The 17,103-nt window shown below is 37.8% G+C and overlaps 1 protein-coding gene across 1 annotated transcript in view; it reads left to right on the forward strand.

Annotated features, from left to right (window-relative positions):
• The window catches only part of SLC1A4 (solute carrier family 1 member 4), a 104,543-nt gene that overhangs the window by 30,736 nt on the left and 56,704 nt on the right, over window positions 1-17,103 (forward strand). The window contains exons 2-3 of the mRNA XM_053712091.1: window positions 12,883-12,925; window positions 16,434-16,496. Of these exons, the coding sequence (XP_053568066.1) occupies window positions 12,883-12,925; window positions 16,434-16,496 (106 nt within the window). The remainder of the gene's footprint in view (window positions 1-12,882; window positions 12,926-16,433; window positions 16,497-17,103) is intronic.

A 17,103-nucleotide genomic window follows, 5' to 3' on the forward strand; every position in this document is an offset into this window, starting at 1 on the left:
CTGTGTGGTCATTTTTGCTGTGTGCTTTGGGTCATTGTCATGTTGGAAGGTAAACCTTCTTCCCATTGACAACTTCCTGGCAGAGGGCAGCAGATTTTCCTCAAGAATTTGACGGTATTTCGTCCCATCCATCATTCCTTTTATCCTGACAAGTGCTCCAGTGCCTGCTGCTGAAAAACTCCCCAATAACAGGATATTACCACCTCCATGCTTTACTGTAGGTATGGTTTTATTTGGATGGTGAGCTGTATTGGATTTCCTACAGACATATTGTTTGGTGTTGAGGCCAAATAATTCAATTTTAGTCTCATCTGACACCTTTTTCCATGTGGCCTCAGAATCTCCAAGGTGTGATATGGCAAAGCTCAGTCGTGACTACATGTGGCCTTTTTTGAGGAGTGGATTTTATCTTGCAACCCTCCCATACAAGCCACATTTGTGGAGAATTTGTGATATTGTTGTCACATGCACACAATGACCACTCTTTGTCATAAATTCCTGCAACTGCTTCAGAGTTGCTGTAGGCCTCTTGGTAGCTTCTCTGACCAGTTTCCTCCTTGCTCTTTCATCCAGTTTGGAGCGATGTCCAGGTCCAGAGAGGGTCTATGTTGTATCAAATACCTTCCACTTCTTAATAATATACTTCACTGTGCTTCTAGGCATTGATAAAGCCTTTGATATTATTTTTTATCCATCTCCTGACTTGTGCCTTTCCACAACATTATCCCGGAGATCTTTTGACAGTGCCTTGCCACCAACAGTTGATTGTTTGCTTTAGTTGCACTACCAGGGACTGAGATGCGATCAAGGTAATGCGTTTACTTTCAGCTTGTAATATGTGCGCTACTTCCGACGTGCACAAACAGGTGTATTAAACCCAATATCGTTTGCACCAACTGTTAGCGCGCTACTCATAATCTGGCCTAAAGTACTTCACATATCTCTTAAAAAGCTTTTTAATTAGACAAATTGCTTTTTTAGTTTTTACAGATAAGCTGGCTCACTTAAAGGGACAGTCTACTCCAGATTTTTTTATTGTTTAAAAAGATAGATAATCCCTTTATTACCCATTCCCTAGTTTTGCACAACCAACACAGTTATATTAATATACTTTTTACCTCTGTGATTACCTTGTATCTAAGGCTCTGCAAACTACCCCCTTATTCCAGTTCTTTTGACAGACATCCATTTTAGCCAATCAGAGCTGGCTCACCTGAACTCCATGTGCGTGAGCACAGTGTTATCTATATGACACACATGAACTAACACCCTCTAGTGGTGAAAAACTGTCAAAATGCCCTAAGAGAAGAGATGGCCTTCAAGGGCTTAGAAATTAGCATATGAACCTCCTAGTTTTAGATTTCAACTAAGAATACCAAGAGAACAAAGCAAAATTAGTGATACAAGTAGATTGAAAAATTGTTTAAAATTGCATTCTCTATCTGAATCATGAAAGTTTATTTTGGACTAGACTGTCCCTTTAAAGCTCCATTAGGACACAAAGATAAATGTCAATTTAGGTTTTGTTAGTTTTTCAAGTAAACGATAAATCAGCAAACAGGTGTTTTGTACACATTTTAGTGAACAGTCATCTGCACATGTTATGTCTCACAGCAGAACATCAGATGCTTGTATTAGCCTTTAAATTTTTTTTATTTTATAGAGCACTTATTTGGATATAACAGTCATTTTTAAATAAGCATAGTAAATAACATCAGTTCAGTACTGCATAATTATCTGCATACAAAATAAATGTTTTTTAAAAATCATATAAAACTAATTTTGATAGCAAATTTTACGGTCCAGAAACACACCCTTTGAAAAGACTTGTTAGTATTTGTTTTGTTTTTCCTTTGCTATGGCTAGTTAGGGACAAATATACACAATATCTGACGTAGAGCAGAATCATCTAACATTTATCTAAAATGTATTTTTAAAGGTAGAATAAACATCAAACTGAAAAGTACCCCACAACATGTTAAATTAAGTAGTAAGACCCCTTTGAAATTGACTTTTATTATTTATTTTGCCTGCATTTCTGTCATTTAACTCTGAAAATTGTGTTTAAAGGGACACTAAACACAATTTTTTTTTTTCTTTCATGATTCAGATAGAGCATGTGATTTTAAGCAACTTTCTAATTTACTCCTACTATCATTTTTTCTTTGTTCTCTTGCTATCTTTATTTTAAAAGCAGGAATTTAAAGCTTAGGAGCCAACCCATTTTATATTCAGCACCCTGAATACTGCTTGCTTATTGATGGCTACATTTAGCAAACCAATAAGCAAGCATAACCCAGGTACTGAAACAAAAATGGGCCGGCTCTAAAGCTTTACATTCCTGCTTTTTAAATAAAGATAGCAAGAGAATGAAGACAAATTGATAATAGGCATAAATTAGAAAGTTGCTTAAAATTGCATGCTCTAGCTCAGGGGTCGCCAACCTTTTGTACCTCAGGGACCATTAAACTAACAATTTTGAATCCCGTGGACCACAAACATGATTTTTTTTTTTTTTTTTAAAAAAGGTACAAACCTGTATAATATATATGTATATATATATATATATATATATATATATATATATATATATATATATATATATATATATATACATAATGTACATAACTAGTATAACCATAGCTAAGGTTACATTATTTATATATTTACACATTTTTAAGAATTATTTTTTAGAATTAACTAACTGAATGACAGAACTGAGAGAATACTTCCAAATGACAGATGACGGGTGAATGCCAACTTTTGAGCTAAAAACAGAGAGGCAGAAAGTGGAAAAAAATAATTACGTTTAAAAGAACTACAAGACTTCCAAGTCACCTCCCCAGTTAGGAATTATTCAAAACTACTCATGGACAGACATTGGAGTCATAAATTAAAGGGACAGTCTACACCAGAATTTTTATTGTTTTAAAAGATAGATAATCCCTTTATTACCCATTCCCCAGTTTTGCATAACCAACACAGTTTTAATAATATACTTTTAACCTCTGTGATTATCTTGTATCTAAGCCTCTGCAAACTGCCCCTTTTTTCAGTTATTTTGACAGATTTGCAGTCTAGCCAATCAGTGCCTGCTCTCAGATAACTTCACGTGCACGAGCACAGTGTTATCTATATGAAATACGTGAACTAACACCCTCTAGTGGTGAAAAACTGTTAAAATGCAATCGGAAAAGAGGTGGGCTTCAAGGTCTAAGAAATTAGCATATGAACCTCCTAGGTTAAGCTTTCAACTAAGAATACCAAGAGAACAAAGCAAAATTGGTGATAAAAGTAAATTGGAAAATTGTTTAAAATTACATGCTCTATCTGAATCATGAAAGTTTATTTTGGCCTAGACTGTCTCTTTAAGTTTATATCAGAAAGCTCTCACTATGGATATGAGCTAACCACAACTGATGTTACTGGCAATTACTATGATACTGGTGGGATATGACTGATCTGCTGGATAGCAATTACTGGAATTTAGGTGGAATGGCTTTGTGGGCGGGAAAATTATTAGAATGATAAATTAAATAATATTTAATTAAAAAAAAGAAGATGGAGGGGAGGAAGACAAACAGTGATGTAAGTCCATCTGAAGAAATTAGGAAAATTACTACAAAGAGACAGGTAAAGGGAAGAAAATAAATTAAATATGAGAAAACATTTTTTCAAGATTTTCTTTTTTTATATACTTTAATTCCACTATTTCAAGCCAAGACTATACCAACCCCTGCTGGCTTTAGAATGGAATCATCTTCCTCTGAACAGCGCGCCGGGCGGGAAGAGTTAAAAATAAAATCTAGCTACGCAAGTTGTGCAGTACTACGCAATGTGCATAGGGAGATTGTAATTTAACTCTTCCTCCATCGGTTTTCACTGATGTCCAGCCAGGCATTAAAGGGAGTTGCGGCAAGACAGGGGTGACACCATCAGAGGAGATTAATTCCTGCTTGATGGTGTCAAGGACAACCAACATCTTCTCATGGACTACTGGTTGGCGACCACTCCTCTAGCTGAATCATTAAAGAAAAAATGTGGGTTTAGTGTCCCTTTAACTCCAGAAAGGCTGGAATATATCCTGGAGGATTCAAGATTCAAATTCTGCTTTAGGCCAGATCTTGTTGGAATGTGTGTAAATACTCTGCTGAATATACAGTATATATATATATATATATATATATATATATATATATATATATATATATATATATATATATATATATATATATATATATATATATATATATATATATATATATATATATATATATATATATTTATATTTTTTTGTTGTGGTGGAGATAAAAACATGAGATTAACCCTTTAAGGACACAGCTTTCAGTTTGCTCAATTGTTTTATGACCGAAAAATTCTGTCATATGTCCTTAAGAGGTTAAAGTCCTCCATAACATAAAAGTTAGAGTAGAATTATTGTATAGAAAATTAGCAAATCTAGGTGAGAATCCCCACTTGCTTTACCCCAGAAGTACTCTGTATAAATTGTTACAAATGCACCTGGGAACTCTGGGTAAGATATGCAAATTAGATATACAATATCTTGTATCCACTCCATAAAGGGGATTTTATATACAATAATTCTATGGGGCCGAATGATCAAACGGCGGGCGGACATGTAGCGAATCATTTCTGCCTGAAATGAAATGCTTGTGCTATGCCACCCCCTGCACATTCGTGGCCAATCGGCTGCTAGCAGTGTGTGTCAATCATCCAGATCGTATCTGATCGGAATTATTGCAGTCCGCCACCTAAAAGGTGGCGGACGAGTTAAGGAGCAGCAGTCTTAAGACCACTGCTTCTAAACATCTGTTTCTGGCGATCCAGAAAGCTCGCGGGGGAATAAGCAGCTTCCGCTGCTTAGTAAATATATCCCTATGTCTCATACATATATATATATATATATACTGTGTGTCTGTGTGTATATATATATATATATATATATATATATATATATATAAATGCATTTTTAATCGTTATTTTACGTAGACTTATACATATCACTGATTTTATTTATCATGGACTTTTACTTCCAAATGATAATATGAGAAATGAACGCTTTCCAATTAACATTACCTTTGTACTTTACCTATGTTGTCACACTTATATTGATCTTTGGTACTCTTCATTGGTGTGATTATAAATATTTACACTGTGTTCCTTTAAAATGTTGGGGGTTTAGCTAAGGCCAACAAGGTTTTGGGAAAAGTAATTTGATGATTTTAAAGACTTGTATACTCTCTACCAAAGCGTCAAAAGAAGTGTACACTAATACACTGAAATCTCAATCCAGCTGGTTTGCTCTTAAGTTAAAATAGACTCCATTCTTTAAAAAGAAAATAAACAAATGTAAAAAAAATTATAGGAACACCAAATGCAAAATTAAACTTTCAGGATTCAGATAATGCAATTTAAGAAAAAACTTTCCAACTGACTTACTTTTTATATGCACACTCTCTGAAGCACCAGCTCCTACTGAGTTTGTGCAACAATTGACAGTGTATACGTATATGAGCCTGTGATTCGCTGATGGCTGTCACATGATACAGGGGGGCAGAGAAATAGAAGGAAGTTTTAAGTTTGTCAGAAAAAATCTACTGCTCATTTAAAATTCAGAGTAAGTGCTATTGTATTGTCCTTTTGTTATGCATTTGATGAGTAAGCGATTCGTGACTCCACATATATGCCTTTTGTCATTGGCTCACCATATATGTTTAGCTAGCTTCCATTAGTGCAGTATTGCTCCTGAGCCTACCCTTCAATAAAGGATACATGGGGGTCTATTTATGAAGCAGCGGATGCTGCTTCCGACCCTCTCCGCTTCAGTTTCTACTTAAGCGGATGTTAAGAAGCAGTGATCCTAAGACCGCTGCTCCTTAACTCGTCCACCACCTCTGAGGTGGCGGACAGCAATCAGCCCGATCGAATACGATCGGGTTGATTGACACCCCCTGCTAGCGGCCAATTGGCCGCGAATCTGCAGGTGGCGGTATTGCACCAGAACTGCTGGTGCAATTATAAATGCCGGCATTTATCGATGTGCGGCGGACATGATTCGCTATAGCGGATCATGTCTGTCCGCACCTACATAAATAGACCCCATGGAGAACAAAGTGCATGTGATAATATCATGAAATTATTTAAAATTGCTATGTAAATCATGAAATTTTAATTTTTACTTTACTATCTTTTTAATAATGTTAAGATTATAATCCTAATGTGAAATTTAAGAAAGGGCACAACAATGCTTGTTAATATGTCCTTTTGCTTTACACACATAAGATTATATCTGGACGTTTAATGACGGTTTAAATCTTTAACTAACTTGCAGCCTATCCATCCAAAACAGGCTGCAAGGCTATGGTAGGGACACTAAACATGATAAATACGTAATCATGGAGCTGATTGTGACATTATTTATCATGTGTCCTTAGAAAAAGGACACTAATGTGTAAAGAAGCAGGTGTTCCCTGAATAAGCCTGTGTGAAACAGGGCAGTGGGTATTACTGATAAGAAACAAAACAGCTTATGCTATAGCTGTGCTATTGGTATATGTGTTTCATTTGCAATGCAAATAATACACAGTAGTCTAAAATGTAATTTGTCAGCAATTAGTATTTGAAACCTTTAAGTTGTAGATTTATTTAAGTTACTGAATGTGCATAAACTGGGGCGGTTGTATGTGAATTCAAACTGAAACCAAAAATAAAACTTAAAATAAAAACTTAAAATAATTAAAAAAGTAAAACACAACGCATTTAATATTAAATCTATTACTTGCTTATAAAGCTACCTAAAATTAAGGTAGTTACAGACCCTGTTTACTTCTATGTATGAGCATATGAGCATACTGTATATATTTCCTATATGGCCAAAAGTATGTTGACATCTGACTTTCACACCCCTATGAGTTTGTTGGACATCCCATTCTAAACCTGAGTATTAAAGGGACAGTCTACACCAGAATTTTTTATTGTTTTAAAAGATAGATAATTCCTTTATTACCCATTCCCCAGTTTTGCATAACCAACACAGTTATAATAATATACTTTTAACCTCTGTGATTATCTTGTATCTAGGCCTCTGCAAACTGCCCCTTTATTTCAGTTCTTTTGACAGACTTGCCAATCAGTTTAGCCAATCAGTGCCTGCTCCCTGATAACTTCACATGCACGAGCACAGTTATCTATATGAAATACGTGAACTAACACCCTCTAGTGGTGAAAAACTGTTAAAATGCATTCTGAAAAGAGGTGGTCTTTAAGGTCTAAGAAATTAGCATATGAACCTCCTAGATTAAGCTTTCAACTAAGAATACCAAGAGAACAAAGCAAAATTGGTGATAAAAGTAAACTGGAAAATTATTTAAAATGACATGCTCTATCTGAATCATGAAAGTTTATTTTGGCCTAGACTGTCCCTTTAATATGGAGTTGGCCTGTCTTTTGCAGTTATAGCAGCCACCACTCTTCTGGGAAGGCTTTCCACAAGATTTTGCGGTGTGTTTGTGGTATTTTGTGCCCATTCAGCCAAGATAGCATTTATGAAGTCAGGCACTGATGTTGAACGAGAAGGTCTGGCTCGCAATTAGTGTTCCATTCATCCCAAAAGGTGTTCAATAGGGTTGAAGTCAGGGCTCTGTTCCGGCCACTCGAGTACCTCCACACCAAACACATCAAGATATGTAATGGACCTCACTTTGTACCCAGGGGCACAGTCATGATGGGACAGAAAAGGGTCTACCCCAAACATTTTCCACAAAGTTAGCAACAAGTTGTCTAAAATGTCTTTGCAGTGGCGTCACTAGGGTTGGTGTCACCCGGTGCGGTAACTCATGGTGTCACCCCCCCCCAGTAATGTTATTTTTTTTTTTTACTAATGCTACTTGTAAATCATGACTCCCATATATACTGTATATATATCCCAAAAGAGTGTTTATCCACCAGGGTGCAGGCAAATTAAATTTACTAAATCCTCAACAGGCGTGCACTCACTGGAAATTTTTATATGTGCTTTATTTTGCACATATATTAAACATGTGCAAAATAAAGCGCATTTGAAAATTTCCAGTAAGTGCATTATGTGCAGCAACAAATCAGCAGCTCCTAGGTATTCTTTTCAACAAAAGATATAAAGAGTACAAAAACAAATTATCTTTAGCCACTAAATTGGTACACACATTCTTTATAGCTATCATCTCTGCAACCAATTCTATAAAACATAAGAGAACATATATAAAATCAACATTAAAAACATTCAAATCTCCTGTGTCTCACAATATAATTATGATGGCCATTACCATGTTGGGCTGCAAATTTAGTATGGAGTAGACTGCATTGTATACAATAGGAAGGATTCTACATGAAATCTTTTACATATTATGAGAGTTGTATGAAGATATTCTGTGGTGGGCAGTAGGATCAGGGTCAGAGGTAAGTAAAGCTGAGGGCAATAGGATCAGGGTGAGAGCCTGGAGGTAAGTAAAGCTGACTGAGGGCAGTATCAGGGTGGATCAGGGTGAGAGGTAACAGTAAAGCTAGATGAGGGCAGTAGGATCAGGGTGGATCAGGGTGAGAGGTAACAGACTACAGTAAAGCTAGCTGAGGGCAGTAGGATCAGGGTGGATCAGGGTGAGAGGTAACAGACTACAGTAAAGCTAGCTGAGGGTAGTAGGATCAGGGTGGATCAGGGTGAGAGGTAACAGACTACAGTAAAGCTAGCTGAGGGCAGTAGGATCAGGGTGGATCAGGGTGAGAGGTAACAGTAAAGCTAGATGAGGGCAGTAGGATCAGGGTGGATCAGGGTGAGAGGTAACAGACTACAGTAAAGCTAGCTGAGGGCAGTAGGATCAGGGTGGATCAGGGTGAGAGGTAACAGACTACAGTAAAGCTAGCTGAGGGCAGTAGGATCAGGGTGGATCAGGGTGAGAGGTAACAGACTACAGTAAAGCTAGATGAGGGCAGTAGGATCAGGGTGGATCAGGGTGAGAGGTAACAGACTACAGTAAAGCTAGCTGAGGGCAGTAGGATCAGGGTGGATCAGGGTGAGAGGTAACAGACTACAGTAAAGCTAGCTGAGAGCAGTAGGATCAGGGTGGATCAGGGTGAGAGGTAACAGACTACAGTAAAGCTAGCTGAGGGCAGTAGGATCAGGGTGGATCAGGGTGAGAGGTAACAGACTACAGTAAAGCTAGCTGAGGGCAGTAGGATCAGGGTGGATCAGGGTGAGAGGTAACAGACTACAGTAAAGCTAGCTGAGGGCAGTAGGATCAGGGTGGATCAGGGTGAGAGGTAACAGACTACAGTAAAGCTAGCTGAGGGCAGTAGGATCAGCCCAGGACCCTCTCACCCTGATCCTACTACCCTCACATTTAATCTATTTGCCCCTTTAGAAGTGAAATCTATTATCCATAAGAAAAACTGATAAGATCGAACTTACGTTCATTTCATCATCCATCTGTATATTGTAATGGATTTACAAACATTAAGAACAGCAAATAAATAATTTGTTTAGTATTAACATCAGAGGTCTTTGATGCTATACATCTTACTTTTATTTATTTGAATATGATAATAAGCACACACAAAATAAATACATTTCTAGGACCTTATTAATGGGAGAAGGGGCTGGAAATCACTATTAATTTTAATTACATATTTTAAAAATCTACAGCTTAGTTGAAAAGTAGAATTGCACAGATTTAATCATTATCTAATATCTGCCATTTGATTTGACCATCAGCATCAGGCTGGCTTTAACTGCTCAGCCTGTACCAAGTTAACCCTAGCCCTGTGCGGTGCCCATATATTGTGCTCCTGTAATGCTTCAGATGCCTCAGCAGGTGTATTGTATAAATGTGATCTCCTTATACAGGGCACCACATAATGCCATTGCCAGCTCGCTGCTGAGGCTGCTCGGCCAAAGATTAAAGAATGCCACGTGGAAGTGGAACCAAAAAAGTTTAAAAATGGTTTTCTGATTTTATATTGTAACAAATAATGCATTCATTGCATTGCTGACATCACAATAATAATATAATGTATTGTCTAGCCTAGCGTTCTCTTCCAATCCCAACCTGATAGAGAAGTCTTGTTAGTTGTTTTACAGCATTTGCATTATCTGTGAGGTATGAGGTTAGGTGAGATTAGGGGAGAGAGTCAATATGTTGCGTGGCCGTGTTGACACAGGGAGGACTGTCACTTGAATTACCTTACTTCACTAACTTGGCGCTTGCTGCCTGCCAGTGCCTACTGTGTTGCACGTCGTCCCGCAGCCGTTCTCCCGCTCTCTCTCTCTAGTGACGAGACCCGACTTGACTTCCTCCTGAGTCCTGCGCAGCAGCGCATGCGCAGTCACAGCAGTGTTGTGACTATTTTCTCCTCCCCCCCGACCTAGCCTGTGTGCCCTGTTCATCTCCGGTCACGACTGGGAGCCGGGAGGTGGTGCATGTGTCATCAGCTCAGACACTGCTGAGGAACGTGACCGTCCGTGGCTGCCTGGCCTGCTGCTCAGAGTCTATCGGAGTGGGAGTAGGAGTACTGATCATCCCTCACTGATCATGAGATGAATGATATCATCATCGTTGCATTGGGTCACACGGACGGACCCCCCTGTACTATTACAGTAAAACAACTAAGTATTAAGTAATACTGTTACACCAGTGACGTGCAGTGACGTCAGAGGATGGTGAGGCAGTGGCTAGGATACACCTTCATTCTTTAGATATCCTTTGTTGAAGAAATAGCAATGCACATGGGTGAGCCAATCACATGAGGTATCTATGTGCAGCCACCAATCAGCAGCTACTGAGCATATTTAGATATGATTTTCAACAAAGGACATCAAAAGAATAAAGAAAATTAGATATTAGATGTAAATTGGAAAGTTATTTAAATTTGCATATGGGTTTCATGTCCCTTTAAATGGTGTCTTGGAAAACTGGTCAACTTAGTAAACATCTGATTTTAGTCTAAAAGGATTGTAACAGAAACTCTTGCCAGATAACACAATGCTTGCTCTGATTATGAGATCTAGAAATCCATGCCCATTAAAATATGTTTAAAACATACTTTTTACTTTAATGCTGCAAATTATGCTTATAGATTCTTTCATTACATAAGGGATGAGAGTCAGAGGGGGAGGAAGAGAGACAGAGAGAGAAAGAGACCATGGGGGAGAACAACACATAAGGAGAGAGATGGATAGATAGATAGAGAGAGAGACATACACACACACAAGGGGGGGGGGGGACCACTGCATTTTAAAGTAATAAAACAGCAGAGCTACAGAGAGTTCAGAAAATTAGTCTATAATTTAGTGTGAAGTACAGAGGCAAGCTGCTAAGTTAGTGGGTGTAAAGTTTGAGTAAACAAAATACAAAAACCATCCTTTGCTGTAAAAGAGTAAAAAATACACTAAACCACATTCATTAAATTATCATTTTAACTAACAGAATCTTTCAGTAAAATCTTACTTTAATAAGATGTGGGTGAAACACTGCTCTCTGTGCCTCTCTCCTGCTCTGTAAGGATTCAGGAAGTGACAGTGGCACATTCCACTGCACTTAGAGGGGAAGAACAGAACTCTCTTTTTCACTTTAGCAAAGCTAGCAGGTTCACAGGACAGCAACAAAATATATGAAAGTTGTTTTTTTGCGTTTTTGTTTTGTTTTATATGATTTAACATCCAGCCCCAACCCTATGTTCCACTTACTAATGCCTCTCACTGGATTGGTTCAGCCCAAATAGGATTGCCTCAAATAAGCAGTTAATGGGCCATGCAATGATCTTAACCACTTGCATCCAGTAGATGGCGCAGCATGTTGTGTAATGGTGGGCAGACCTGATTGTGCCTCTTCATTGCACAACATATAGCTGTGAGAAAAAAAAATGCTGGGGGAAAAAATTTAACATTTTTTTTTTAAAGCCAATAAAAAAAATATATTTTTGCCCATATGAGAGGTGAAGCACTGCCTCACCTGCCTCTAGTGACTGCACATCACTGTGTTACACATGCTGCAGGCATAACACCTTAGCCTGAAGTTCAACACTCACGTCACTCTTCTGAAATAAAAATGTATAATATTTACAAAATACATACTATTTACTAACAGTATGAGCTGCTGCCTGTTTTGGTGGTGTCACCCCCCCTTAGGGTGTCACCCGGGTGCGGGCCGCCCCCCCCCCCGCCCCCCCCTAGTGACGCCACTGTGTCTTTGTATACTGAAGTATTAAGATGACCCTTGACTGTACTAAGGGACCTAACCAAAACCTCCTCCTCCAACTTCCTCCACCAAACTTTCCAGTAGGCACTATGCATATCGGTAGGTATTAATATAACACTGTTGGTTATGCAAAGCTGGGGAATGGGTAATAAAGGGATTATCTATTTTTAAACAATACAATATTTGAACTAGACTGTCCCTTTAAAAGGACATGAAATGAAACCAACATACAATTTTAAACAACTTTCCATTTTACTTTTATTATCAATGTGTTGAAGGTGCAGCAATGCACTATTGGGAATGAGCTAAACACATCAGGGGAGCTAATGACAAGATGCATATAGGTGCAGTTACCAATCACCAGCAACTCCAAGTAGTGCTGCTCCTGAGCCTACCTAGCTATGATTTTTCAACAAAGGATACATAGAACAAAGCAAATTAGATAACATAAGTTGGAAAGTTGTTATAAAATTGCATGCCCTATCTGAAACAAACTATTGATTTTAACTTTACTGTTGCACTTTTTGTGTTCATGCCTACTCTGTTGTTTTCTGTATAACACGTGTTCTATTACTTATTTGCATATTTCTTTGTTGAGAGTTTTTTTAGTGAAACATGTTCTTGCTTCCGTTTACAGAAACTTAATGCCTTCCAACCTGGTAGCTGCTGCTTTTCGAACGGTAAGAAAAAGTGCGTTTTGCTGACCTCTAAATTCACCGGATAAAATATAAGATACTTAAACTGATGAGATCATTTCATAGTAGAAAAACTCAACACATTTACTAGCTTTTTGTTTAATAAGACATCAAATGGTAGAAAACACATTTTGTGGTATTATTTGCTACATGTAGCACATGAGGTTTTCAATGTTTGTACATTGCAGAGTTGTGGCAGGGTGATTATTTGATTATGTAAACTGAGAATTAAATGCTTAAGGGTCAGGAAACCCAAACATTTTCTTTCATGATTTGGATAATACATACAATATTAAGCAACTTTCGAATTTACTTTTATTTTCATATATGCTTCATTATCTTGTTATCCTTTGCTGAAGGAACAGCATTGCACTACTGGCAGCTAGCCAATCACAAGAGACAAATGAGAAGCTAGCTACCACTAGTGTAGGATATGTATCTATTCTGTTTTCAACAAGGGATACCAAAAGAATGAGGCCCATTTGACAATACAAGCAAATTTAAGAGTGTATTAAAATGACATGCTCTAACTGAATCATGCAAGTTTAATTTTGACTTTCCAATCCATTTAAGGGACATAATGATCTCAAATTAAAAGGTACATGATTACATTTAAATTTTCAATACAAGTATTTTCCTATATACTTCTATTAGCTGTACACATTAGTCTACCATATTTTCTCATTGCAACCTACAGCTCTATGGCTCCAGGTTGCTGTGGTTTTTCATAACTTGAAATAAGCATCACTAGACGGCAGCAGTTAAAGGGCTCCATTTATAATGTTTTGTATACAAAATTAAGCAGCAGTCTTAAGATTGCTATGTCTTACGCCATCTCAGCTTCATGTGACTTAAAGGGACAGGCTAGACCCAATACATAATTATTAGTACTTATTGTTACTTACCAGAGAAGTGTCCTGCAACTGGTCCCACATCTATAAGCTTGTAAGATTACATGAAACATTTAAATATTTGTTTGTTAGGAACCAAAAACGTCCGCCATGCTGATTTGTACATGTGCAATTTGAGACAGCTTACTGAAAAATATTAAACTGTAATGCAAGAAAACAGCTATCTGGACAAGAAGAAAGCTTGGTGGTCATTTTTGGTTGCAAACAAACTATGATTATTTAAAAGTTTCATGTACTTCTGATAAGCTTATAGATGGGAAACCCATTGCAAGTGGCTTGTCTGGTATGTAACAATAAGTAATTAAAGAATAAGTATTAGGTCTAGACTGTCCCTTTAAATCATGATTTGACTGATTTGTTTGGGATGATTGATAAGCCCTGCTCTTGTGCAATTGCAGGGGGCGGCATTGCACAAGCATACTTGTGTAATAATAAATGTGAGTGGCAGTTGCTGGCTCATTAGCCCCAAATATAGGACAGGTTCCCTGCATGAGAACCTCACACAACTGCAAATTAATAAATGTTTAGCTTTAACAAGATAAAAAAGGCACAGTCAGGTTATTTGCACTTTGTAGGGTTAGGAAGATGAAGCACCTGCCAAGACCCTATAAACCCATTACTGCTAGGAAGATGAGTGGATAATCCATAGGTATGAGTCTTCTACCATCATAAAAAATACCTCTCAATATAGTGCACAGAAGTAATTGTAAACTCATTGCTCTGGTAATATTACATGCATTTTGTTGTAGTGCATTCCTAGTACTTTATGCTTTTCCTTGAACATGGGCTAGGATTGCTTGCGAAAATATAATAATAAGTATTCAGCACTAAATACATTAAAATACACAATAGTTGTTACCAAAGTTCTTGCGCACTGAACTAGGAAATTGCAGCATAGGACACAAAAGCATAACAGTCAGATCAAACAATATAAGAAATAGGATTACTTACAGATCACAGACGAAATACCTTGAGAACTAAAGTGTTGACCATATGATTCTCTTCATTTAAAGGCTGTGAAGAAATTGCAAGTCAACCGCTATGACCCAAAAATATTTTAGCACAAAAGAATAAGCATGATAGGTCTGTATTTAATTTCATACTGTAGAGTCTTTCTAGCAAACCATTCTGAAGATCTTTGAAGCACATTTAAAAGACACCAAAGAGTTTTTTTCTCCTGTGTAGAATATATAAAGGAATTTTAAAATCCATTTATTTTTCTTTGAAAAATCGATGTTTCCTTAATGAATAAAGACACTCAGGATTAGTATAGTTGCAGATATTTGGTTGGACAACTCTGGTATGATGTAATATACTAAAAAGCTAATAGTAAAAAGATGGAAAAACAAATACTAAACAAATTCATACCAGCATATCTCTTCATCCATTATTGATTTTATCCAATCAAAAAATATAGGAACTGAAGTGATGTTTGCTCTGGCAAGAGAAGACTCTCCATTCTGAGGTAACCTAGCTATAGACTTTGTTGTGCATCTCTAGAACCTGCATTCAGTATGCAGTGGAGACATTTTCTCACAATCATGTCCAATGAAATGAAAATGCAGCCGCTTCCGTGCGAGCCTTCATGCTCGCCAAAAACAAAAGTTAAGAAGCAGTGGTCCTAAGACCGCTGCTCCTTAACTCATCTGCCACCTCTGAGGTGGCGGATAGCAATCATCCCGACCCGAATGGATACAATCGGGATGATTGATACCCCCTGCTAGCGGCCGATTGGCTGCAAATCTGCAGGAGGGCGGCATTGCACAAGCATTTCACAAGAAATGCTTGTGCAATGATAAATGCCGACAGCAGATGTTGTCGGCATTTATCGATGTTAAATCAGCCCCATTGTATTATCTTTATACTAGTGTTATAGCCCGTGTACACGGGCCAAAATGACCCCCTCCAAGATCCTTTCCCTAGCTTTTATTCCCCCTGTACCTCCTTCTCCCTCCTCCCCCCTCCTCCCCATCCTTCCTTCCACCTCCATGCAGTTCTTAGCATACATTTTATCTGTAGTGTAGCATTCCCACCTGTTCCCGCCCCTCCAGCGATGGGCCACCCACCCGCCTCCCTCCTAGCCCAACAACGCCACCAACGATCAACACCACCACTGCCCGATGCAGAGAGGGACACAGAGTGGGGCATGCAGAAATAGCGTGATCTCGCTACTTTTAGTGAGATTACAGTAGAGAGAGACCCAGGACAGCAGTGTTGTACAGGGTACGACACTGGTCCTTAAGGGTTTAACGACCAGTGCCATCCTTGCGCTTGTCTCGCACAGTCTCTACTGCGCATCGGCACTGGTCATCAAGGGGTTAAGGCCAGGGATGTTTGTCTCGCACAGTCTCTACTGCGCATTACTGCATCGGACATATTTGGCCTTTTATTATTATAGATATTTGGCCTTTTATTATTATACATATTGTGTCATTTTAGTTATATATTATATATTTCTTGTCTGGACTGATTTCCTTCATTATATTAGTTTTAAAATTTTAAATATAGAATTGCAGAGTTATAATCAATGCAAACCCCAGAATGCAAACCCTGTTAATGTAAAATATGTCCTTTACTTACAGTATGCAACTGACTACATAATGCAGACGACAAACACAACCAGAGGCAATATTACCACAGAAAAGGTAAGTATTCAGCTTTCACTATCTTGTAGAAAATTCTTTATTTCACTGAATGTTTCACAAGGATCATTATGGGGTTAATAAGTCATCATATGCAGAGTTACCTTGGAATTTTTAGAGTTTCTGAGGGAGTTCACTTTCATAGATAACAAGTTGGTGCCTAGCAACATCTATAAACTTTGCATCATTCTCACGTTCTGATAACTAAGCTGCATATTTTGATAGTAATATGCATGTGTGTTAAAGGGATACTAAACCCAATTTTCTTTTATTTCATGATTCAGATAGCACATGCAATTTTAAGCAACTTTCTAATTTACTCCTATTATCAATTTTTCTTCGTTCTCTTGCTATCTTTATTTAAAAAGCAGGAATGTAAGCTAATGAGCCGTCCCATTTTAGGTTCAGTACCCTTGATAGTGCTTGCTTATTGGTGGCTACATTTAGCCACCAATAAGCAAGCATAACAATCATTTGTCTTATAACTGCAGTAGTTGTGTGAAAATAATTTCAGTCAGTAACCCAAACTTTTTTAAAACGTTAACAATTTTTTCAATATGATTGCATTTGGTGGCAAAATGATTGATGGCACAAAATATACCAAAATGTG

Source organism: Bombina bombina, chromosome 4 (assembly GCF_027579735.1).
Source record: "Bombina bombina isolate aBomBom1 chromosome 4, aBomBom1.pri, whole genome shotgun sequence".
Lineage (NCBI taxonomy): Eukaryota > Metazoa > Chordata > Amphibia > Anura > Bombinatoridae > Bombina > Bombina bombina.